The 27,823-nt window shown below is 26.5% G+C and overlaps 1 protein-coding gene and 1 non-coding gene across 2 annotated transcripts in view; one reads left to right on the top strand and one right to left on the bottom strand.

The window, feature by feature from the left end:
* The first annotated feature begins 1,180 nt into the window (after positions 1–1,180).
* LOC119670147 (otoferlin-like) overlaps positions 1,181–27,823 on the top strand; it is a 55,172-nt gene continuing 28,529 nt past the window's right edge. The window contains exons 1-5 of the mRNA XM_038080291.1: positions 1,181–1,439; positions 8,367–8,425; positions 11,511–11,700; positions 15,167–15,237; positions 26,715–26,907. Coding sequence (XP_037936219.1) covers positions 1,361–1,439; positions 8,367–8,425; positions 11,511–11,700; positions 15,167–15,237; positions 26,715–26,907 — 592 coding nt within the window. The 5' untranslated portion in view covers positions 1,181–1,360. The remainder of the gene's footprint in view (positions 1,440–8,366; positions 8,426–11,510; positions 11,701–15,166; positions 15,238–26,714; positions 26,908–27,823) is intronic.
* On the bottom strand, positions 15,321–15,393 carry Trnar-ccu. Its single transcript has one exon. It is a non-coding gene; the product is annotated as a tRNA-Arg (tRNA).

Below are 27,823 nucleotides of genomic sequence, written 5' to 3' on the forward strand. Positions count from 1 at the left end.
TTTAAGGATGATTATTTACTTATGTACAGTGCATATATACACAATTAAAATCGTTTAATATATGAAGATAATCATTCAAATTTATTTACTATTGTTGTTTGGTTTCTTGGACTAAGAAACCATGTATGCCTCTTCAAAACAGAAGGCCTCCTGACATAATTATTCTTTTTGAAAGCAATTTTTAAAGCTTTTATTCATTACTAAATTTTTAAAAAAAAAAAATTTTTAACCTATGTATTTCAGCATTCTTTTTTAATGTAATATATTATAAAAATATATAAAATCTGAAAATATAAATCTTAAAAAATAGAATCGACATCTACAATATATCTTAAAAAAATATACATGAATTTCGGATATGTTTCTTCTGCTCAAGTATATGAAAATAAATTATTTAAATTATTAATTATTTAAAGACTTTTATTCTAAACATTTAAAATAAAAAACTGTTTGACAGAAAACAGGAAAAACAGAAAATTCTACACAAAAACTATTTCAATTCATAGTAAAGAATTGGTTTAGAAAAAATTATATATTTATTGGATTAGAAAAAAAATATTTAAAAATTTTTGAAGGAAATAAACTTCGAACAAACATAATTTTCCAATATTTTAAAGTCAAAAATTTATCAGAGATTTAATAAAAAACTATTTAATAGACTATGGACTAAAATGTGAGTTTAGTTATTTAAATGAATCAATCTATTTTATACAAATTCATATAAATCAAAGATATATCTGAGATTAAATAATAAGTTGTATTATAAATTAAAAATTAAGATGTGGCTTAAGCTATTTAAATGAATCATTTATTTTCTTTTTTTTTTGACTTTATATAAATCCCAGTGTATATTCAAAATGCAGGCCCTTCTATTCGTTTATTTTTTTTTTCATTTCTAATTATATTAACTTTTTTCATTCAATTTTATTTTATGTAATTTAATTAAAGACATCAGGAACTCAATGAAAAGATGTTTAAGCTAGCTACTTAGGTATACCATTTCTAAAAATTTTTCTGGTTATATTTCTTTGGCTTTATACCTCAACAAATATAAATAATGGAACCCTTCATACGGATTTTTTAATTTCTATTTAAATGCACTATAAAACAACATGTAATAAGTTTCCTAATAAAAGATATATTATAGCTCTTAATCAATTTATTTTATTTTCAGACTAGATTTAAGTGCACATAAATTACCAATGGAACCAATATAAACACCAAGTCGCAACAAAAAAGCAATAATACATGTATAAGATTATAAAACTTTGAACTTTATTTACTTCAATGGAACAATAAAAAGGCACAGCCATATGTGAATACATTCAACACCAACAACAATAAAATTTACAATAATAAGATGTCGCTTACTGTGAAAATTATACAATTTCAATTGCCCAAGGCAAAATCAAGTCTCATTGGACGGGTAGAGTTTCGAGGTAAGTCAAATGTATATGTTTTTTTTTATAAATATGATATATATATATGTATATATTATAAGCTATGCTCCATTTACCATATATAAAGTGTTTATTCTAACTATTATTTAAGTTATACATATATAAAAAGGACATTGTAAGTTTTAATAGATTGCTTAAAGAATTTGGTCTATATTTCTTAAGATATTAAGATATTAGTTTAAAGCATATTTAAGTAGGCCGACTTAAATTTGTGTATTGTAGACAAGATATCAGAATTAATGTTCACATTTTCTTAGTCATTTTAAAATTAAAATAAATATTATCTCTGTATCTTCTCACTTCCTTCACATGGGTTTTAAGTACTGTATTCACACTTAATATCCATGCAATATTAAATATTTTACCAGCAAAATGACTTTCAAACACATTTCTTGCTACCATAACATGACTTTATGGGTTATTTAATTTGTAATGTGTCAGCAAAAAAAAAATGGAAAAATTCCTTTTAATATAACTGCCATTCCAGCACGCATAAATCCGAAACTAACGAAATGGGCTGTTTGTACTTAGTATGCACATTTGCCGTGCCGGAGAAAAAACTCGATCCTTTATATAAATCATACATCTAAGTTACAAAATGTTTTCTCAAGATGTAAAAATAACAGAACGTTAAGGCATTTTCTTTGCAAAATTATTGCATTTTTTTATTTATTTATCGTTGACTTGACACATGTGCCATCCTCTTTAGATGAATTTTGCAACCATTTTGTATGTTTGTGGCATCTTGGACATAAAGTTCAACAGCGACAATTACTTTTATATCTTATGACTAAGGCATTACTTGAAGAAATTTTTGACATTTCTGTGTGGCCCGGGTTAATGATGTGTCTGTCCACAAGAGTGTGCAACTACGTTTGGCTTGTGTGGAAGATTAAATTTGACGTATGAAGAAAAAAAATACCCGCCAGTGAAACGCATTGCATGCGCTATTTTTGGAATTCCTATAGAGATACTTGGGTGTGTAAAATGGTTACCATTTATTCCTTAAGTTAGTCGTAAAATGATAATGTTTATTCTTTGATAAAATAAATGAAATAAGAACATATTGACATGTTATTAAAACTATTTCAAAATATGCTGTACTGTTATACTATTCGTTAGAAATATGTAATTTAATACATCACTTAATAAAATATCACAATATTTCAATTACATGAACTGAATTAAAAGATATTGATTACACAGTTAATATTTGTACACATGTGTTAGAATATACATATAAAAATTCACACTTCTACATGGAGACATCTATTGCTCAATATGATACGCTCAAAGTTGCCAAATGGATGCGGGTTAGGTTAGGTCAGTTGAAGTAGAAGGAGTAACGAATCCTCCTCACTTAAGGAATAAAGTCATTTTGATTTCACAATACTTAGTAAAAATATGTAGAAAAATGGTCGAATTCGAACCAGCCAGAAGCGTCTATAAAAGCGAAAGTCGGACAATGCTAATGCTGGAGATATCGCTGAGTTTGTTAAATAAGGGTGCCCCAAAAGGTTAAGCCTGGTTCTGAACAAACGTGAACATAGAAACAATAAGAAGCACCTTCAAAAATTCGTTCGTTCGCAGTCGTTCACTTTTGCGTAGATGCACCTATAGATGTTCTGGCGTCTTTTATTCGTGCGCCGGTAGACACGCATTACAGGAGATACTATAGGGTAGGCTGAGCTTAGCCCCGTACCGTCCTATGGTCCAGTGTCGTGTAAAGACAGATATTAATATTAAGACATATTTCTTCTATGTATCAAATCATAGGTTCTACATTTGGAATAAATTGACCATGTAGCCCTTGACCTGGCTGCTAAAAAAGTATAAGACCACTACCTATATGCCTGTCGCAAATTTGGCAATGCGTAGAGTAATCATTGTTTGCATTAAGACTTTAACTGCGTGTATTGATAAATTATTTGGTTCTTTATATGAAATTAGCTAGATCTTTAACCACTTCATCTTCATATATAAACACATAGAAAATACTACATTTTGTTTTAAACTTAATTGTGACGAAGAAACTACATAATTTCTAAATAGAGAAAATTTGTTTTCGTTAATAGTAAAAAATAATAAAAAGTAAGATCATTTTATATTTAATTAACTGATTTTTTTAGCCGACCATATAGCTATTTCAAGTATTCCCAAATATCATCTCTTAAGTAGTATTTAGAAATAACTTAATAGTTTAGTAAACATTAAAAATTATTAGATAAATTACACCTACTGTTTATCATGGCAACTTTTGTCCAGTCCACTTGTCAGAATACGCTACCATTAAAGCATCAGCGCAAGACTACAGTATTCCATTTATACTCTAAAATAAAATAAGAAGTCAAAATGAGAAGTTATTTAAACTGCTTTCATTTCAAGTCGTATGTTGCCTACTACGAAACCATCAGACCTTTAATATGATTATTATATCTCAATACTGTCGAAATGCTTAATAGTAAATTCTGTTTACTAATGAATATACCAGGATGGCAATTTTGAGATAAGTATTGAAAATGAAATAATGACAGAATTTTCTAGGGCTTAAAACTAATGATTGCTTGACTTATTTCAATTTTTAGTAAAATACGGTCCGTCATCACTTAAAAGATAAATAAACTATATGAATTTTTGTGGGGCAGGGATAAGCCCTCTAGCCACAAAAGAGTAAAAGTGCGCAATAGCAATAACTCAAGAAACCACAACAACAAAAACAAAATAAAGTTTTAAAATGTCATTATGTCATCTAAAAATATCTAGTCAACTGAGAACTGAGTCAATTTTCTTAAGATATACAATATTTTTACATAAAATTTAAAACGAATTCCTTATTATTCTTGTCCAAAACTATCTATCTATAACTTAAAAGTAAATTTTTATCTTCATTCAAAGAAATCAGATTTCTCAATTGCTTTTCAAAACTTTTAGTTTCTCGTGCAAAAATCAAAGAATTTCCATAATAAAATGGGGGATTTAGCTTCAAAGCAAACTGATTGCAAACAAATTGCTTTCAAATGTAGCTCAAGTTATTCAAAAAACGTTGAATTCAGCTTGAATTAGTTTTCCTGCAGCAAAAACAACCAATCCGTGACATATGCAGGCAGCAAATCTTGCATTTCAACGCATTTCGTTTCAACGCATTCCGACATTTTCAAACAAAAAGTCTGAAAGGATTTAAAGTTGTGTATTGTGTAATGTATCTCAGTGATATAATAAAACTTTGTGTAGTTGGTTTTATGCCAAGTGCAATATTTCAACAATGAGAATATCAACACATTTATAAATTCAATTAAATTCTACTCAGTTGAGAATTTAAATCACAAAAGACTTATTCAAAATAATTTATTTAGTTTATTTATTCAACATTTTATTAAAAAAATGTTATTAAAAAACTAAGATTAAGAATTCTATTCAACTGGAATCTTACCTTTTTATTGTGATTTTCTCGTATCTTTTCAAATACCCTAAACAATCAATTAACTTTAGGAACTCCTTATGCATTTCGATTATCTTATAAATTTAATGTATTTCAAACATTTTGATTGGAAATAGGGATTAAAGACATCGTGAGCAATTTCCTATTAAGTATGTATGTAGAAATGGAATTTCCGTGCTCTAACACAATTTGAAATTATAAACGCTTTTATTTTATTTTTTTTTTAATTTTTTACATTTTCTTTATAAGATTTATAATTTTCTAGGGAAATTAAGTTTTGAAAATTTGGCTGATTACGTGCGAATGTAAGAAGATTAGTTTGATTACCTAAAAAAATTTAATATATAATTTCATTCATTGAATTTTAATTTTGTTAATTTATAGCTTTTTCTATATTTTTATTAAGTGTTTCGTAGTCTTTTTCGTAAATTCATTCTCCAAATCATTTACTAAACTTAAAAGAAAAATTGTCTGTGAACTAAAAAATATATAATATATGCAATATAAGGAGTATTTGTACATTAAGTTCAAAAAAAAGTTACATATTATATAACATTAGCTTTGGGAGGTTACTATTTATTCATCAATGTATTGCAATATATATGTTTGAAATTTTATATAGTATTGTTGCCTAAATACAAGGTAAAGATTATCTTCAAAATCTAATTAGACATATTCCTTAAATATGATTCTGAAAATGACTCTGTTATTGAAAATCGAACATATAAATAGAAAATCCCCATCACCAACCACCTCTCATCGAACCGTTATAATTAGTTAAAAAGAAAAAAAACTGATAGTTACGCCCAACTGATAATCGTAAAACATTTTTCAATAGTGACCTTAAAGTTGAATTGAAAAGTGAAGACTGAACAGTTAAGAAAGTGTATCAGCAGAGTACATCTGAATCAATAACTCAGATCAATAACAGTGAGCGAGTAGTAAAGAGTTGCCACATATCAAAAACTTCCTGCAAGAAGAATTGCAGTAATTGCAGAATATTTGCAAATAGTATACAAAACGAGTACCTAATGATTTTCTTCAATTTTTTAACAAGAAAACAAGCCTTCATAATTATTATATTACTTTGATTGCATAAATGTTATCAGCAAATAAATTTCTGTAATTTAAAAAACCACAAAATTTAAACAATATTAATAAGCTTACTATTAAAAACTTTCTTTAGAATATTTGCAGCGATTATTATATATAGTATTTATAATACAAAATTAAAATTAAAATACAATAGAAATGTGCAGTAGAACTACATATTAATAGCGAAAGCAAAAAAATCAAAACGTCTAATTAACGTAATGGTGAAATTATCTAAGATATTGAAACAAAATTCATTTTGAACTAATTCTGAATGTACTCTCTAAAAATCATACAAATCCATTTACTCTTAGATAAAAACTACTTTCAAGTGACTTTTACAATTCTTCAATTCCTATAAATCCATCACATACCTTACAGCAGACAAATGTGTAACACTCATATAAAACCCGAGCTATTGCAACTTATCCTAAAACCGCATTTTACACAAGTAAAATTCAAAACTATGTTTAGTAATCAATATTTTGATGTACAAAATTATACCAACACCGATCTGGATATAATTCATACAACTTTGGACCACTGTAAGTACATCAAACATAAAAAGACTACAAAGATACCAATATAAAACACATAGGAATAATGTTTATGATAAACTTTAAACTAGTCCACATTTTCAGACTTAAACACAGAATTGTCCTCTGAGTGTGTATTTAGAGACTTAATCAAAAATACATAGAGTCAATTTTAGTTACTCCATCGAAGCTTTTTGCATGACCGCAATGATATCTAGGTGATTATCTTTTAATCATAACATGGATAATTACCAGAAATAACTCAAAGCCATAGCAGGTTAATATTGTAGCAATAAGATTGATGTTTGTTTTGATCCAGAATTCATCTACTATGATAAATAGCATTTTTGTCCAATAAAAACCAATTGTCTGTACCTAAATACTCCGGTCGAACTTGTTAAATTCTATTCAGAAAATTTCTGTAGAAAATAATATTATTGTTTCACTGTTTGACCATCTGAGACGAATTCACTTTGAACAATCCACTTTAAATCAAAAAACCATTTTGCTTTCTTGATTTTGCTTTATGAAAACTTTATTTTCTTTCTTTCAACTCTTTTTGGAACTTTGATCCCACACTTTTGCGTTATATTTTTATTTCAAATAAGAAGCATCCCGTTTTATCACTAATAACAAAAACTGATATTCAATATCTCTCTAATCTGCATTGGGTCACAGAAGTTCAATTTATTCAAATCTTCAGTCAAAATTCAATACGCTTTGCTTTTCTCAATGTCTTGTTCATTGTGAATGATATTTTGACACCATTGCTCGGTCATCTTAGAGAACCTCTTGACAGTCATATAATTGACCAAATTAACGGAAAAAATATGGACAGAACATACATCTGTTTCTATATATAGTTTCAACATTTCCAAATATTATATTCGCTATCTGTTCTATGTTGTTCTTACGACTAACGTGCAAAAAGTGACATTACGCAAAATGTCAACTCAGATCAAAATGTCAATTAGGTAGATAAAATACACACCACTCATTTTATCTATGTGCATCATTCACTTATAGATGTCACTGCTCTAAGAATGTTTATGAAACCAGCGTCATGGGATCTGGAACAAACTGTGTATAACAGTAACATCACTTACTCTTATTGCAATTGCATAAATTTGATTGATATGAATGATTGATGATTTAAGATTCAATATATGAATGACGTTTGAAATGAAAGTATAAAACATTTGTAATAATTTTTTTTTGAATTAATGAGTTTTGAAAAAATTAACTTGTAAATTATTAATTAAAATAAATAAAGAAATTTTTTAATTACTTTCATTTGTTTCCCACAATCTCTAAACTGCCATGAAATTAATTTTATTTCAGTTCTCTATATTTAAGTTTACAGAAATCAATTACACATTGCAACTTAAATGAATAATTAATAAAAATAAATAATAACTTAAAGTGAATTTTATGTACATAAGCACATAAGAAGTTACTGAAGTAATTATTTAAATCCTCTTTCTGTTTGTTAAATGATGTGGATGTAAAATATGGAATGAGTAAATAAGCACATTTAAGTTAAACATCTTTGTGAAACTTATTTCAATTTTGATTATTTAATTTATATATGAAAAAAAAAAAATGTTTGGAAATATGTTTTTAATCTGAAATCGAGATAAGAAAAAAATATTATAAATTTATTGTGAATTTATTGAGACCTAAATTTATTTAAACTTTCATAAGATATATGAAAATTTATACATGCATTTTTAATAATTTATTAAAAATAGTAATAAAAAAATAAATAATTTTTTAAAATTAAAACTTAACATAATATTTTAATTAATTTTTAAAAAACATATTTCACTTATTTTCCAGGAGTTTCTCACATAACCTCGGAATTGAGTGGTAGCACGAACAATATCGATGTTAATCAGGTGAGAAAAACAGCATAACTAAAATATTTTTTAGCCAATTTTATATAAAAAATCAGTTTAAACTAAGATTGCATAGCTATTTAACATAACAATTTTCCGCTTATCCAATTTTTAATTAAAAAATTCTTTGTTCTGGTCTTATTGTAGTAGCTTAACAACCAAGGAAACCACAAAACAAATTCTTGTAATTTGTTTCCTTGTTCATTGCCAAGTTTGGTCAGTCCATATTTTAAGAATTTAATAACTTTTTTATATGAAAACTCAAATTCTTTTTCTATAGCTTTTACTTTGTTGCTGTCAAAAAATTTCATTTTGTAATTTGTGTTTTAGCAAATCTTGATATTGCATTAAAAATAAAGAGTTTGTACTTCAGAAAACCAAATCATATCTTTAAAACATTTTGCGAAATGAAATAGTTGAAATAAGTCAGCATACAAATGTAATAATTAAAATTTTTAAAATGAGTTAAAATTAAAAAAAACAAGAATACATTATGTATTAGCATAAAAATATATAACGGTTTAAAGTGCTACAACCGAATCTAAACCAACAGCAGATATTCTGCTTTTCGAAATAAGTACCAGAATTTTTCTCATTATAAGGTTCCTAATATAAGCCGGAGGTAAGAACTTTCGTTGAATTATCCTTTTTCTAAATCTGCTAAATCACAGCTGCTTAGTCACTAAAAATGAAACTAGTAGTATCATTATACAGACGATATGTTATCTACTAACCTGTAATCGCAGTTTTGTCCCACTACAAAGGTAAACCTGTGGCTACCTGTGATGTAACATCTGTAGGGATATATTTTGGCTTTTATCTACAAGCTTCAATCCACCTTAGTGTTATTGTCAATTTTAGTATATTGACATCGATCTTAGCATGAGTAAAAGTTCAGCAAAGTATTTAATTATTTTGTCCTGCTAATAACTGCAACAAACCAAAACAAATTACTTAGTTTAAAAATTGCATTCATATATATTCTATTTAAAAAGAAACAAAGAAATAAACATGAATATATAACTTTTTGGCTAAACATACAACTCTTTAATGATCGAAACTCTTTGAGAATATTTTTTTGATTCGATTATTAGTACATAATTCTTAGACAGCAAGTTCAAAGAGTGGAACTGAATCCTATCATATTTTGAATGAGCATTTATGTGATCCAACGTCATAAATAACATGTGTTATTGAAATTTTTAGTCTTTTTAAAGTATAGTTCGATACTTATTGATAATAAATAGTATTTAAAAACCTAAGCAAATTGATTCAATTGGTAAACTATGTAAATATACTCATTCTTAAATTCTCTTTATAAAATTTTCAGTTACCCAACCCGGGATAAAAATTATTATGTAGATATTTTTTTACATACTTTTATGTAAGTAATTATTAATTAATTAATTAATTTGTTTTTTTATGTAATCAATAGTTAATAAAACTTTTGAAACAAATTTTGAAGTTTTTAAAGACTAAAATTGTAACATTTTTCTAATCACCTATGAAGTTCTCTTCGTTTTGATGTAATATTTACATTTTTAGTAATATTTAACATTTATTAAGTCTCTTACTTGTATTTTTTCATATCATCTAAGACTTAATCAAAATACTGCACATCTTTAAACGAGATGTAGAAGTATTTATTGACGAATCAAAAATAGGTTCCGTATCATAGGACCATTACTGTTACCTGTACAACCGAATAATTAACCAAAACATTCACATTTCTATTTAAAATTTTAATTCTAAGTGGAATTATTGTCCAAATCGATGCAGCTAATTATTATCTCTTTTCAAACAAAAGCTACTATGAACAACACTTATGCAAAATTATACGTATTCTAAAGCTATCTACAATTATAGAAAAGCAGATGAACTAATTTATCTAGATCGATTCCCGTTCTCTAGTATATTTAATAACTAATAAAACCATGCCAAATATACAGGCATTCCAATGAATTACGGACACTCTTCAATGGCTACTGTCAAAGTTGTTGGCGAGGAAAGGAAGAATAAAACATTAATCGTCTGCTCTTTGACTGTCCGATACTTATCGGAAACAATCTGTTCACTACAGGTTTCTGATTTGTTAAGTTCTTATATAATATCTTAAATGTTAGTGTTAAGGACAAAACTTACTAAATGATTAGTTTGTATTGGGGCTTGTCAGAACCATAAAACTAATTATTCCTTGTACTATAAGTCGACGGACGACATTGTGTTACAGTCGCTATTTTACTTAAATTAATTTATATATTTATTTAAGATTCACATTAAGGTACTGTAGAAATAAAGTTTTAAAATGAATAAGTATACATGTACATAGATTTAAGAACAATATTTGTGCTATCGAAATGTCTCAGTAGTTTTTTTAAAATAAGGGTATCGTTTCACAAAATTTCAAAAGTCAATTATGACCTTAAAGCTTTTGCTGAATTAACCTATATGATTTTCGGAACCACAATAGATGTAACTTAACCAAAGTTTGTTGGGTAGGGCAACAACCTAATGTTATTAACTACAATCTGTCACTACCATCTATATATCTATTTATATTTAATATGAAATTCAATACTTCTTTAATGATAGTTAACGATAGTTTTTCACATCGCTTTATCCGCAATTCGCTAATATTTTTTATGTGTAAAAAATAAGACTCCAATTTTATTAGTGTATTTACAAGTCGTAATAAATTGGAAACAAATCAGAATAATTTTGCATAAAATAATTAAATTGTCATAATAATAAATCCTGAATCCTGTTATTTCATCCGAAAAAGACAATTCCAAATCTTAGCAAATCTTTTGGCAAATATTTTAAGTTCTTACAAAAAACTTTTATTTCTTTGATTATTTTAAAATCAAAGTAATTTTTTTATAATATTAATATATAAAGTTGACAAGCGGAAAATTAAAACTTATATCTTCTTATGTATAATATGTAAAAGTGAAAAACAATTTATCATAATTTAATGCAATGTTTAAAATAGCATAAAAAATTAAAACTGCTTTCATGTGTTCCCATTGACTTCAAAATATTCTGTTATATTTTATAAAATTCTAATTTTACAATTGTATTTTAGTCCTTTATTTGGCCTCTGGCACGACCCGCTAATAACGATGAACCACTCATCGTGGAGCTGCGCACACAAACAACAAAAACCCTATTGAAAACAGGACTTAGCCATGCTTCGGGTGGACTTGTGGGTGGCACAAGTGGTACCATAACCAGCAGTAGCAAATGTGTTGGACAATATGTGGTATTAATGCAAGGTAGGTTGAATTAAAAATAAATAAATTATATGAAAACAATGACTGATTTCATATTTCTACACAATTCCTCACACACAAGTCTGTATATATTTAACATATGTATTGTAATTTTTAGCAGTTTGAAGAATTATTTTGAATTGAAAATTGAATTTAAAATATAGTTTTTGGTTTAATCAATATTAAAGTAAGAACAAACAATAGTTCATATCATTATTAATGAACTTTAAAATTGAAATGATGTAAAAATCATTCTTCAATAGCAAATATTGCAACTATTTATTTTAAATTCTTAACGTAAACATGATTTCGGATGAAACTACTTAAAATTCAGGCCATGACACTAAAATACCTGCTACTGGAACTGAAATTGCAACAGGAGCAAGAGCAAGGTCAATGAGAAAGCGTTTTCATTGCAATTTCGGCATTCATGATTTCAGTGCATAGTAAACTCTTACGCTGTTAGGTTGTTTATTTTAAGCCACTATAAAGAACTGGGTCAAGAGCAATACAAAGTAGTATATTATGTACTCCACAAACATTCAGAGTGCAACACATAAATATTGAAAGAGCTTTAAGTGTTGCCTTCAGCAAATCCAATTTTAAATATGATATACGTTTGTCAGGAACTCAGTTTGCAAAATCATTAGTCTCATCATAATTTTAGTGTCATGACAGAAAAGTACGTTTAAATGTTCAACACTTAATCTCCATTTATCCAATAAACGAAATATTTTTAAATGAACTTTATAAATTTGTATAATTTAGTATATATACCTTAATTTATTAACCAAACTTCTGTCAAATACCCTTAAAGCAACAGTGTGTATAGCATCTGGCAAAATAACTTAGCTGGCTTTGACTGGCTTTGTTTCATGCACACCATTAATTTTTTATGTCAAGGATTTGAAAACTCAGGTGAATAAAATAACACGACCAACTTTTATTTTACGTTAACATACCTTAGCAATAATTTTGCATTTTTATTAAAATAAAAAACATAAAAAATTAAAAATAATTGCGACACTGGAAGGAAATATGTGATATGTGGAATATATACAACATAAGCATTCTGACTATTTGTTTCTCAATTTGATTTTTAAAGCAACTTGTATTTAAAGAATTTCTCTTATGATATTAAGTTTCAACTTGATTTTATAAACTGTTTATATGCATTAAATGGGGTCAAGTTATAGTGGTGATCCTAAGAATTCACTTAGGCCTATTAACTTTTTTTGTTACCGTATAGAAACAAAAAACAAAGGTTTAAAAACCGAGTTGAAACTTTGACAAATTCTGAAACGCTCATATATGTGAAGTAATGTAGCTGGCCCAGACACCTATATTCTTGTATTTATTTTTGTGCTCAAATCTACAACTTCTCAAATTCGGGCTGGAAATTTGTCACTGTCATGCCTTCATAACCGAGTATCGGTTACAAAGCCATGCCCACAGTATATCGCTAAATAACAATACACCGGACGTAGTGATAGCTAATCACCAGGGTATACACAATGGAATATCTAACAAAACAATCGATTAAAATCGAATCTATAGCTGTACTTATACTTACACTGATTCGATAATAATAATAGAATAGTTAATAAGTATTATCGATCAGAAATACTAGATGAATAAGTAAATGAATAAATTGATTACCTGGCCCAGACACATAATATATATTTTATATATTATTTACGAAAAATAATCTTATTTTTATTATATTAAATTATATAATTAAAAAGGTTTTAAAATTTTAGAAGGAAGTGCTTAAAGCAATTGATAAAAGAATTAAGTAATAGTTTTACTAAAAGCGAAAAAAAAAATCACAGTTATATAAGAAAATATATTTAATATATTATTTAAGAAAAATAATCTTATTTTGATAATGTCAAATTATTTAATTAATAAGTTTTAAAACTCACGGATTTCGGATGAGTCACAGGAATGGTGTTTCTTAATTCCTAATATCCTGTTAGTTTAGTCATCCAATACATGTTATAACTGCTTAAACTAATTTATCAAAAATTTGATTTTTCAATTGGACATCTCTCAAACCGTTTTTCTCAGCATTCTAATCTTTAGAAAATTAACAAAAAAATGTTATGCAAGTATTCAAAAATGAATTAGTTTAACGGCGATCAAATCTTTCCACAAGTTATATATATACACCAACATGATGTATTCTCATTGAAGACCAGAGAAGATGATAAAAGAGTTTTTAAAAAATTTTTTAGAAGAATTAAATGGTTAATAATGAAGCAGTATGGAGCATCAAGTGGATAAAAGAATAAAATAATAAAATAAATAATTTCTTAAAACGAAAAAACAATATCAATTTATATTACACTTACTTAATGAATATAGCCAAAAACATCCTGTTTTTTTGATTATCACTGGACTTAGGTCGTTCAATATACAATAAGCGAAGCAATTTTTTTTTGAAGAGGATGTACACTGAAATATCTGTAATATAAATATTTTTTGTAAATATTTTTTATTATAGTTCAGTACTGTTCGAAACCTCTCTCCGTATTAAGTTTCTAGATTAGGTTTCTAAATATGCACAAGAAAGAAATGAACTCATACAAGAAATAATGCCTCTACAAAAAAATAGTATTAAAATTTAACACTTAAAAATAGAAATATAATTAAATAATTCAATTATTCTACAGCTGGTTTATGATTTCGTTCTAATATTATACACCAAGGGAATTTGTTAATGAACTTTCACAGCGAATTAACAAAAAAACAAAACTACATGTGCAAACATACAAGACAAGTACCGCTTTGGGTCAGTTGGCTAATGAACACTGAATCTAAGCTTTAAATTTGGCAGGGCACGAGTTCCATCCTTGGTACTTGAAGTCTCAAAATAATTATTTACAAATAAATAAATATAAGTTATAATTACCAAGAGCCCTGATGATGAGTATTTGGAAATACTCGAAACAGGTAATAGGTAATAGATGATGTTAATAATAGTGCCAAGCAAAAAAAAATAAATAATTAAAACATCAAAATAATTAAAGCAAAAATAATAAATAAATTTAAACATTATATATCACTAATATATCAAATTTAATAAAAGAATTTTATTAAATTTTTAAATATCATCTATTAACATATACTTATACATTAAATAGATATTTTTAAAATATTAATTATAATAAAATTTTAGTAAAAAAAATTAGTCAATATTATTTATTAATATATCAAGGTTTCAAAAATTGTGTTAATATATATTAAAGTAAATATAAAAAAGTATAGTTTATATAAGATTTTCGAAATAATATTTTTAAAATAATATTACTTTGTAATTTTAACCGTTATTTTTAAATAGAATAATAGCGAAATACTTATTATTTTATATTTAAATTAAAAAACAAACTCAGCCACCTCACTACAGATTAATATTAAATTTTATTATTAATTTATATTTTTAATATTATATTAAATTTATTTATAGGTCTGATACAAAGTGGTTATATACATATTGAGGACCAACTAGTTGATTTGGCTACAAGTAAACCAATACAGGTAAATTTTAATATTTTCATATATAAGTAAAATAATATATATATAAAACAAAAAAAAAAATTAAAAAAAGTTGTATATAGCTTTACCCCAGATGGGACTCGAACCCACAATCCCCGGCTTAGGAGGCCGATGCCGTATCCATTGGGCCACTGGGGCGGTTAGTCAACTGCTCGATAAATATCAAATTTTTAACACAAATGTTAACTTAACATTTCACTTAAATATAAAAGAGAACAAATATTTTATTCCATAAGACATTGTTGTTATGTTTCAATTATATTAAAATATAAAAAGAATTCTTTAGTCTGTTCATACAAAAATTAATAACATAGAAGAGGAAAAAATGTTTTGAATTCTGAGTTTCTGAGTTAATAATGTTAAAATAGCAGTGACATGTTAAACAATTTGAATATAGCCAAAGATACGAAGAATTGTAGCAAAACAAAAAGCTTAAAAATATGTTTTTTTCCCAAAGCAAACCTGCGCACACGTCATTTCTATAAAACCGTCTGTCTGTCTATGCATATCTACGCCCAATCGAGGCATTCACTCTTAGAACCAAACAGTAGCATTATGTAGTCCAACGTGTGCAGACACTTTCACTTCAAGATTTTTGCTTCATATTGCTTAGGAAGAATTAACGAACTTTTCTAAAAGTCATTGGTATCTATAATAAAAAAAAGATTAAATTCAGATAATTTTTAATTCAGATAAAATATTTTTTATTTAAAATCTTTGAATAAAAAAAAAATTAATTGATATGATATTCATATTCATATAGTCATATAGTTATAATGTAGCAACTGGTAAAATTATTAAATTAGCAGGTGATGTTTTCTCCTTCGAATATTATATTTTGCTAAACAATCTAGTTCAAAATAAAACATTTTCTTATATAAAACAAAAATTCCGAAAGTACTGTATATTGAAAATATTAAAACTAATTTTTATGTAGTCAATCAAGAAACTCTAAATAGCATTTATATTTCATATAATAAATTTTTTTTTACAAAGCATCACTCAATGAATTCGTCATATTCTATTTATTCAGCTGAAATTATAAATTTTCGAAGCGACTGCAAAAGTATCTGATGATTAATTTTTTGTTTTTCTTGAAGATTAGAATTTATAACAAATAATTAAAAGTAAATTTTTTGCTATATAATTAATATATATATATATATGTATATATATGTATATGTTATATTAACTTATTTAATAGTTACTACTTAAGTTAATAGATTATATCTGTTAATTGAAACTTTGATTCACGTTAATTAAAATGTGATAATAAAATAAAAGCTATAACTAATAAAAGCTATCAAAATGACATAATTTCAAAAAATTTTTCATCTACCATTTGGGAACTCCAGAAAGGTCCGATATGCAACCAATAAATGACTTTCGGTAGTGTAAAATATGTCAATATTCTTTTTTAATACTTTTTTCAATATATACTATCTCATATTATTTAATTGAATTATTTATTTGAGATACTTTTAAAATTTGTAAATTTTAAAAAAGTTTCTTCTTCGACTAGAAGACAGCCATTTAATTACAAGGTTTCTTTTAAGTTTTATAATTTTTTTAATATTGTGTAACAAATCTTTTGTTCTTGTCTGAATCTGGACTATAAACGGCTTAGATTTCTGAAGTAGTTTGGTAATTTGTTGGTTGATGGACGGTTTATCTAGCCTCCAGCGGTTCCTGGTAGAATTTGAAAAGTTTAGTTCATGCTGTAGTTTAATTGCACTGAAACATCAAGCGATCCTATTCAAAACCATTTGAATTTAAAAACATTTCAGTTTCAAACTGATTTACAGCTCTGACTTAGAAATTTGTGTATGCCATACTCAAGATATTGAGTTGCACAAAAGATATCTTTCAAGTCAGTTGTTAATGCCCGACTGACTGATTACGCATTATTTAGTACCCAGTTTTTAGCTGTTCCAGAAATATATTTTAGTACCGCCATCCAATCTATAGAGCAAAAGTGAATAAAAGTCTTATGGTTTTATTACAATTTTTATTGAAGTTATGACTTCTCGTACTTACCTATTTATCTTGTGTTAACAAAAAAAAACAAGGTTGTGATAGTCTTAAAACTTATATATATCTTCATCTTCTTCATCATCTACAAGCTTCGAATTTCTTAGAAAGACACGGTATCGAATTATTATTGTTTTAAAAGACGCATAGAAATGTATATTCCATTCAGCATATGTGAATAATTTAATATTTAAAATATTCCAATACTATTCTCGTCCTACACTGTTTTGGAATATAACTGATAGCAAATTAAATTCATTTGTGACATAAGTCAAAAACTATGTATGTGGTACCACGAACTGCACGTGCCCACAATTTCGGTTATTCTGGACTCCACGTTGACTTCGTATGGTTTCAATAATTATGGAGGTAAAATTCCTTTTTCAAAACAGATCAGGTTTGGTTGAGCTTCGCTTCTCAAAAATAAGGAAATTATATAAGAACATATAACTTGTATGCATAATCTTAATACGTCCGGTCAGACCACAGTAGCGTTGAACCAGCATGTCAGCTAACCACTTAAAATAACTGGGACTCATTCCTATACTTTGCTATTATCAATTATATTCTTTATGATAAAAAGGGGGCGATAAGGGTGATCGTTAGGAATGCAGGATGGCGGGTCTATCATTCCGTTTCAGTCTAGAGGAAGTTGTCATATTAGCAAAAGAGGTCTAGGCAGCAGATTCACATGGTTTTGAAGATTTGAAATATGTTTCTGCCTCATTCTCTCGAACTCGACTTTAACCATTGCAACTCTCAAATCCAAATGTATATTTTCATTTCTGATATACCAGGGTACACCAGTTATCATTCTTAGAATCTTAACTTGAGCTCTTTGTAGGATTTCTACATTTGACAAACAGGCATTGCCAAATAGCTGTAAGTCATACATCCAGATTGGCTATCTTTAAAATATCTTTAAAATATTTTCTGAAGTTCCTCTTTAAACTCTACTGCAAATTAACGACGACTTAAAAGGTTGTAAACAGATTTTTCTGTTATTGAAAATTCTGTTCTTCCAAATATAATCATCGGCATATAAAACATCTTTCAAAAACGATTACCAACGTTAAAACTCATATTAAAAATGTGAAAGTACAGATACTTTCAGCAATAAATCAGATACCTTTATAATATACCTTTTTAAAGTTATTTTAAATAAATTTTGCATATTGCCTAAGCCCTGCATCTACTTTAATTAATATCTGCTTTAGCAGTAAAAGAAATATTAATAATCGTAACATGTAATTATATATATTATTTTTAGTCTTAATCACACACCACTTTTAATTAGTTTCTTACCTTCCCATTTAGTCATAACAACCTATTAATGGATTTTAATAGGTTGTTTTATGCAGTTATCTATTACTAGCAGCTGATTTTCCATTACGGATGCTCTATTACTCTATTACCTATGGGATACTAGGAAACATTCAACAGATACCACGTGAGATTTGTGCGACATCTTGTATCAACCACAATAAAGATTGTGCTGGCATTTACCGGGTTAAATTCGATCAAATATGTTATATCGTTTATTCGTTCCCAGAGGCTTACATAACCCCAAATTATAATTACTATTTGCACAATATAAGATATTTTTCTCATTAAATTAAAAACAAAACTTTACCATCAAGTTGCATTGTTCTTACACAGTTTATTTTTAATTTATATCAAAATTAAATATTTATAACTCAATATCTTAAATGTATATAAATACAAGAAATGTCACACCAACATTTTATTTCTACTTTTCGTAAAAAATCTATATTTTTAGCAGTCACAAACTGAATTTCCTAAGTTTTAATAACATCGTTAGAAGATAAACATAGTAAAATAATTTAGTTTGTTTGTGTGCATAAGCCTTATTTAACTTTTTTTTAAAATTACTTGTGAAATATTTCATATAAATTTTCCTTAAATAATAGAAATATAAGTAGCAGCTAAAGAACCACTTTCACAAGTAAAAAGTACCTTTTTCAATGTTTTTGACAGCGATTCTAATACATTTTTAAATGTATCTTTTTCATAAAAAAAAAAACTTTCTTACTTTATTAAAGCAACAAGTTTTTAAATTGAAAGGGAAAACTTTAACAATTTTGCGACTCTTTTGTATTTATTTTTATTCCTCTTACATCTGTGCAAAATTTAATATTTAAGTCTCCCCCGAGTTTCGCACGTACAATTTTCGATTCAAGCGCCATATTTACTGAAGTTAGTTGCGGAGATGCTTCTACACATATTTTTATAGCAATAAAAGGAATCCAACCTACCTTCTCCCACAGAACATACAATTTTTATTCATTTTTGTTAACGTAATTGTAGTTGCTTTACTTATGCTACCTCATAATAACCTAGCTTTGTACTTAGTACAGTATATGCTCATAAGAATGCGGATCCTTTGTCAAGGGTGTAACGTAAAATTACTGAAATCACCTGCGGAATAAAGTCTCAAAGGTTTTCATTGTGTAATTGAGTTGCAGAGGAAAGTAATTTTAAATTTTACTACCCTTCAAAATTGAGTTTTATGTTAATTATTTAATTATTAAAATTAATTTAGTTTTTAGAACTCATAAATTTTACTTACAGGTATAAATTTTGAGACAGACAATTTAATTATTTTTAATTAAGTATAAGACACCTGAACTTAACATTTTTATTAGTTTACTTTGCTGCTATATATATATAAATATATGTGTGTATTAGAATGAATTGTGTTTTATCATTTAAATATACATATAAGATTTAGAGATTAACAAACTAGAGACAAAATATAAGTATTTTGTTATAAGATTTCATTAGAGAGTGATATAAAACTGGTTATAATACATTTATCGTTTTAAAGTCCTGGATAGTTTAGTTACGTGTTAAGGAGGTGGAAAAAAATTTAGTTTCAAAAACATTGAGTGTTAAAAAGTAGTAAATATTTATAGCAGTAAAAAATTAAATTAAATATATATCTCACAAAGTTAGTTAATAATAAGTAATTTTTGTATACTTTTTAGCAGATATTTTATCTTTTTAATTTGCACTACAACTAATAAACAGGTTTCATCTTTCTTAACACAGTCCTTCGAATGCCCATGGTTTCGAATAGCAAATTTTCAATCATAGACTGTAAATTCTCTTACACCAAGATGACTTAGTAATAAATCCAGATGCAACCAAATCTGTGTACCTGACGACTAACTACAGCTAGATATTTTTATTGCAGTTTTATAGATTGCATGAATGACGAAACCATATGAGTTACCATAAAAATTATTTCAAAAAATTTTGCAAATCACTCTTAGTGGTATTCATTCTGTCTAGTATTGCAAAATGCACGAAATACAGGAATGCTATACTAAACTTGCAGGAATATGAGAACAGCTGTTTTTGCTGTTTTTTTTGTCAAAACAGCTGTTTTTTTTTATTTCGTTTGACACATACCATATATACATGAGCTGAGGTATATCAAAATTGCAAATAATTGCAAAAATCTTTGTGCATGTATTTTGTTGTTGTTCATTGGAAGCTCGCGCAATCTGTGCATTTCGTGCACCTTGCAATGACTTTGCAAGACAGAGTAAATACCCCTATTGTGAATGTAGTTTATTATTTAATAGTACTATCAAAACGACGTTAGTAGTAAATTTATTTCCTAGAATAGTTTCTATTTTAACTTATTTCTTATTAAAATAAATAGTTTTTTTTTATAAACTTATGTTTTCAGATTCTTATAAAATTTTTATGCACATAATAAAGTAAACAAGGTATTTCGAATTTTTTTTTTTTATAAAATTTCAAATATTTTTCATAAATCCAAAATCAAAATATATAGTCACCTACCTTTTTACCAAATATTTCTATTTTTAGTAAAAAAAACCCTTTAAGCTTAAACAATAAAATGAAATTAAAAATTGAAAAAAATTTATATAAAAATAAATAATCATTGTATATTTATACATTTATTTGCCTCTTCGTAATATTTTCTTCAAAAATAAGTTATTTTTAATAGAACATCCTGTGCAACATGACACCGCATTTATTTGTTTGATAGATGGCATAGTGACGCTGGCATAGTGACATCACTGCTTTAAATCTTCCAAATAATATTAAAAAAATTATAATACATTTAAACTTTAAATTGAAATAAATAAATACTAACAAAAAAGCTTTAAGAGTTAAGAAATTTTAATAGAATTATATCGAAATCTATTAAATATATATAATGGAAGTAATAGTTTCTCTTTCAATTTATTAAATTTAACGTTAATACAAGTTTGACTATATTTAATATATATAAAAGATCTTAAAATACACTTTTTTTTATTTATTTTATACTTATATTTTTATGAAGCAAATTGTTTTACCGAGGAACTTTAATGTAAATTTTTGTATTTTTGCATCTCTAGCCACAACAAATTTCAGCACTAATGTCCTTAACTACCTTTAGCTTTAAAATAACACTACCAAGTTTCAAAGAAACTTAGTAGAATAAGCAAGAAAGTATTAAATATAGCTATAAATGTCATGTATCTAAAAAAATATTAAATTATAAATGTTTTATTATTACAAAAAGTTAACCAATCAAAAGACCCAACCTTAAGAACGACACTTTCTAGTTTCTCAAAACGTTATTGTTGTTAAAATTTTTTTTTTCAAGTTGGAGTACTTAAATGATAAATTATTCTTTTAATACCTAAAAATAAACTGGAGAAGTAACTTCACTCTATTAGAAAGTGAAATGAAAACATAACAAAATTATTCAGACAATTTTGTTTATTAAATGTATAAACATTTTAAGTTGTTTAAAAAGTTTAAAAATCTGTCACTTGAAATACACCACTTCTGTAAAATTATTACCCAAATTTCTTTTAAGTATAGTATATTTTACTCCAAATTATAAATATCGAATTTTGTAGAACCGCATTCTTTAACAATCAACAATTCTCTACAAATAAATAACCTTCTGGGACTTCAAGCGTTCGCCGTTTGTGGCTTCAAAAGTATTTATAGTTATGTGATGAAATATATATATATATGAAACATCAATCTACTATTATACATTTTATTTTTGCAAAATAACGGAACTTGTTTTCTTTTAGATATGTTTTTTATTCGGAATATTATATCTCTACTATTATAGGCAAGATAATGTTATACTTTATTGGGTGTGTCTATTCAACCCATAATAAGTCTATTGAATTAAATATGTTTATATGTAATGATTGTTCATAAACAATTTCTCACTAAATAAGCGTAGACTCAATAAATTTTAAAGGTTATTATGAACGCAAGCTTTTAGAAGCTTGTTATTGGAAAATTCCTATCCATTTTCTCCTATATACATTAATAATATACAGTATCTGATGAAAAATCAGTCTTCTGATTAATTTTAGGCTACTTGAAAGAGCTGGTAACAAGCATTGCCAGATACGTTATGTTATCAATTTTTGTTTCAGTAATACTTCTTTAACAATTACTTTTTTGGGTTTTTCAAATATAAAAAATACTAAAATTTTTATAGATTACCAAGGTTATCATATTTATTGTAGCATTTAAAAATAATCAACCGTCGAAGTATTTTCGACGGACTGTCCCAATAAAAATACAATTAGAATAAATAAATAACAATATTCTGTGTTCTTTGTTGAACGGAGTAGTATTATTATAATATATCTGTTACGTTAAAAGCTGACCCTTATCGCATTTAGCCTTGCAGTTCAAGACCAGATAAGAATACGAGCTTTACGCCTAGTATTCTTATCCTAATAGTCTCATCTCCATATTGCTTAAATAACCAGAAATTAATTTATAAGTAATACTTGTAATCCTTGGATATTTTATATATTCATTTGATATTACATAGTTTTAATTGTTAAAACAATATTATTTATAGTTAATTTTATGAATAACAAATTACTTAATAACCAGAAAAACCCATAAAACTTAATTTATTCATATTTATTTACTTATTTATTTGTGAGTTAACACTAAATTAATTTTTAAGTTAACTAAGAACAAGGAACTGGACTACTAGCTACTTCGCCCTGTTATTCATATTAGTATTCATTAGTGAATGGGTTTTCACTTTCTTATATTTATTGGAATTTATAAAACAATTTAATTAATTATCTCTCTAATAAAGTTAAAATTTCAATTGTGCCACAAGTTCAAACTTTTAATTTTTCTTACTTGATATCAACGTCAGAATCACAAAATCCCTTTAAATTGACAGCTTGTTGCAGTGCTCTCAAGACGAAATGCTATCATTAATACATCCTCTAGTATCCTGCGGCATACAATGTCGATTTCAAAAAGCAAATGAAAAATTGTTTACAAAATTGAGAAATAACAACAGCAATCGAAAATAAAACAGCAACAACAACAAAACGAAATTATGCTTTTTCCAATCATTTTGCACCCAAATTGTCGTTGGCATGTAATGTTTTAATAACACAGAAGCCATATAAGCACGTTAACGTAACAACAACACACCCGCTCTCAACCGGTACTTCACTCTACTTTAGCCATGACAATTCATTCATGTCAGTTCACAGACAATTATAATGGTCCCTGGTAGCTTTACTGCTTTTCACAGCTTGACTGTCTGTCTATACGTTACCTTGTTATTTTTTTTTTTTCTTTTGATTTTGTTTCCGTGTTGTGCGCTACTGCTACTGCTACTGCCACTGTTACTGCTATTGCTTCTGTAATGTGTGCGCCATGTGCGCTTTTTCCACAGTAACGATAACAAGGATTTGTTGCTCTTTTTCATGCCATTGTATGCCATTTTTATGGTTTGTTTTGAATATGTTTCGTTTTTGCATGCTTTCATTCAAAATTATTGTTTATCTTCTTTAATTGTTTGCTTTGCTCAAAAACACATGTTGTAATAAAGTAAACCAAAAAAGAGAAGTTATTTATTTTGTTAAGAGAAATGTTATGCGCTTCACTGGAGATTATAAAGTTATTTTATGCTTGAGATGATTGCCAACTGAAATTAATTTTTGTAAAATAATTTACATGATTACAAAAACAAATAAATAGAATATAATTTAAACAAATCTATTTAATAATTTTATAACAGCAACAAAAAAACTAATTGAAAAATTACAACAATTTAAAGTAAATTTGTTTTATATGTGAATCGATTTGATTTGTGTATATATAAGAACGTATATACAGGCTAATACGTTTTAATGTTCAAATACTTCACAAAAACAATGCTTTGATTCGAAAAATTAAAATAGAAAAATGAAAATGATATACGAGGAATGCAATTTAAAATATTAAATAAAGCACAGGAACGTAAAAATCCACCAAAACAACAATTATGTTTTATATATATCAGGTATTATGTTTTATAGTGCAAAAAATTTAACTATAATTTAATTGAACTGAATTTAAAATATAACAACAAAAGTCCATCTGAACAAAAAATATTCCTTAAAAAGTCTTTAAATTTCCAAACAAAGCTATTTATATAGCCTAAATAATATAGTACTTTTAATTCTATTAAAGAAACGTCCTTTATTAATGCCTAACATGATTCTATTTTTAAATGGATTCAGAAATATTATGATTCAATGTTAATTATTTTAGAAAAATGTTAGTCAATAGTTATAATCTTACGAACAATTTTTCAAAAAAAAAATATATATATCAGACCCCATTTCCTATAATCGGTTATTGAAGCCAGTTACCCAACGTTTTTTTTTCAACAGGAAGACTTCTAATAAATAAATATTTAGGTATTTGTTGAAAACATTTGAATGTAAATCAATTCTAAGTCCGGTTTCTATAAAAGATTTTATATATTAAGTATATCTTATCATTTTATATATATTTCATATATATTTGAGATTTTGTTATTAATTCTTCAAGTCAAGTTTTGAAGTATCATAATTACAATCATATAGATTCCTTAAGACAATTTTGTTAATTATAGGTAACGAAATTTTTAGGTTATGAAGTTACATATTCTTAATAGTTATTATATGTGAACTCTTATCGAAAATCATAATATCGAATTACTTATACATTAAAAGATAGTAAATTGTTTATTAAAAAATTTTAATTTAATTTAAATTTATTGAAAATTGATCTTTTTTGGTCGAATTTTTTTATTTTCTCTAAAAAAGAATAAGTTATCTTTAAAAGGGAAGATTTTTAAAACTTAATTCAGACATTTTTTATTGTTTTCTTGAATATGAATATGAAATTCACGTTTAATTTTTTACTTATTGATTTTTTATGCTTATTATGATATAAATACTTCTAACTATAATTAATTTCAATATTTAATTTTCCAATAAATATTTAAATTTACACAAAATTTAGTTTACCTCGATTTTTACACATATACGTAAAAGTTGTTAATGTTGAAAACATAATATTTGACAGATTGCAACAAAGATGACAATATATTAGCAAGAGACTATAGCAAGAGACTTACTGTTTTTTCCGCATTTCGGTGTACCCGAATATACAGATAAATCAGTAAGAGATTTGTGTTTTGCTACTCTTTATACATAATAATTAAAAGATATGTATTATTTCGCAAAGTTCTTTAAATATTACTATTTCTTAACACTTTAATAAGTAAAAAAAAATAAATAAATTATTTATAAAAATAACCTACTTAATAATATACCTCGCACGTAATATTCCTGTAATTATATATGTAACTAACGACATTAACAACATTTGTCCTAAAGGCTTAAATTCAGTAACATTTACATAATTTTTTATAGATATATTAATTTATATTTATAACAAAATATTAACTTAAATTACTGATAATATCATTAAAATTAGACAATGTATAATCAGAAAAATATGTAACAAAAGCTACTGTTAAGCTAATAACACATTTAATTAAGACAGCAAACTCCTAACATATTAACTTTACCTTGGTTTCATAACAAATAGTAGTAATTACCCAAGTAATTTTTATTACAAAAGTATACGATAACCTCAAAAAATCAAACAACTTTTGCCATTTACGCTCTTTTAGCATTTTTAGCATCACCTGTTGCAAAAGTCCTCCGCGAAGCAGCAATAACTTGACTATCAAGGAAACGATAACCTTATCCCTGTTAAACGACAAAAAAAAAACAAAACTAACAACTGTATTGCTTGCTTAACCATAACATTGAGAGAGAGAAGTATGCGAGGAGTAGGTACAAGTACGGATGCGTACAAAATATTTATTTCCGTACCATTTCCTGCGTTTGCCTTTTGCGTACATGTTAATTTATGTTACTCATACGCATCGTGTAACGCATTACAGTTATGTGTAATGCGTTGGTACTAATCCATAGAAACTACCCCTAAATATAACAAATTTTTAACCTTACTCTCTTCTCCGCTTCAGCTTTTACTCTTTAATTACTTTGGTACTCAATATAATGCTCTTTACCTTGGTGTATTTGCAGGCAATTGTGGTATTTGAAGCAAAGTATGCGTCTCCTGACGACGCCGCTGGCAATTTTGAGCCGACAAATTTGGTGCGTTCTATACAGGAACAACAGAATATTAGCTGCAGCAGCCACAGCTTGGATGATGATCAACAGATGCTACTTGACATCGAACAGAACATAGCGAACCTGGAGCGCAGTCTGAATAGAGGTGAAAATTTATTTCATATGAGATTATAAAAAAAGGAAACTTAATAATTTTCTGCTCGTTTGTGTTTTGTGTTAGTGTTATGTAGTGTTTAAGGTTTGCTTTATAGAATTTTTATAGCGAAATTAGTGGCTGTAAAAGTGAAAACATAATTTTTTATAGATGAAATGTAATATTTAAAGAAATGATTATATGGTAGAAATTTCAAAGAGAATATTTAATGTGTTTCTGGCAAGTGTACGATTACATATAAATGGGCAAATCTGAGTTTACCTAAAATTCATGAAATTAGATATTAATAAAATGCAAACGAAACTTAAATTAAAAAATTCTACAAACGAAAAATGGAATATTCGTAGACATAAGTAAATTACATATTTAATTAACAATATTACAAGGAAAGATTTAATAATAAATAATGAAATAAATTAAATAAAAAATTTATTTAAAGCATAAATATGAAGTTGAAGTATACAAGACCTGGATTTAGAAATTAAAAGTGTTTAAAAAATAATTTGAAAAAATATTTAATTTAAATGAAAATAAAATTTTTTTTCTTAAATCACAGATAGATAAAAAAAGAAAAAAGTTGAGTTCAGTATATTATTGTAAATTCCCAATAATAATTTACGTGTGTATATATCTTTGGGAAATGAAATATTTATTTATTTAACATTTAAATAGTTTTAACTCTCCACATACAATGCCACTTATGTTATATATTTTTGCATCCGCTTTGCGCTTTGTTTCACAAAAAGGAGCACTTAAATGTGCATAAATTATTGATAAAGTTCACAGAAATATCGAAATAATGTACAAATAATAGCGATATAAATTATTTATGAAAAAAATTAAAATTCAATAAAATAAAATGGAAATAGTTTCACATATTTTTAAATACCAGATAATAAATATTTAA

The sequence above is a fragment of the Teleopsis dalmanni genome, chromosome 1 (genome assembly GCF_002237135.1).
Source record: "Teleopsis dalmanni isolate 2A chromosome 1, ASM223713v2, whole genome shotgun sequence".
Taxonomy (NCBI): Eukaryota; Metazoa; Arthropoda; class Insecta; order Diptera; family Diopsidae; genus Teleopsis; species Teleopsis dalmanni.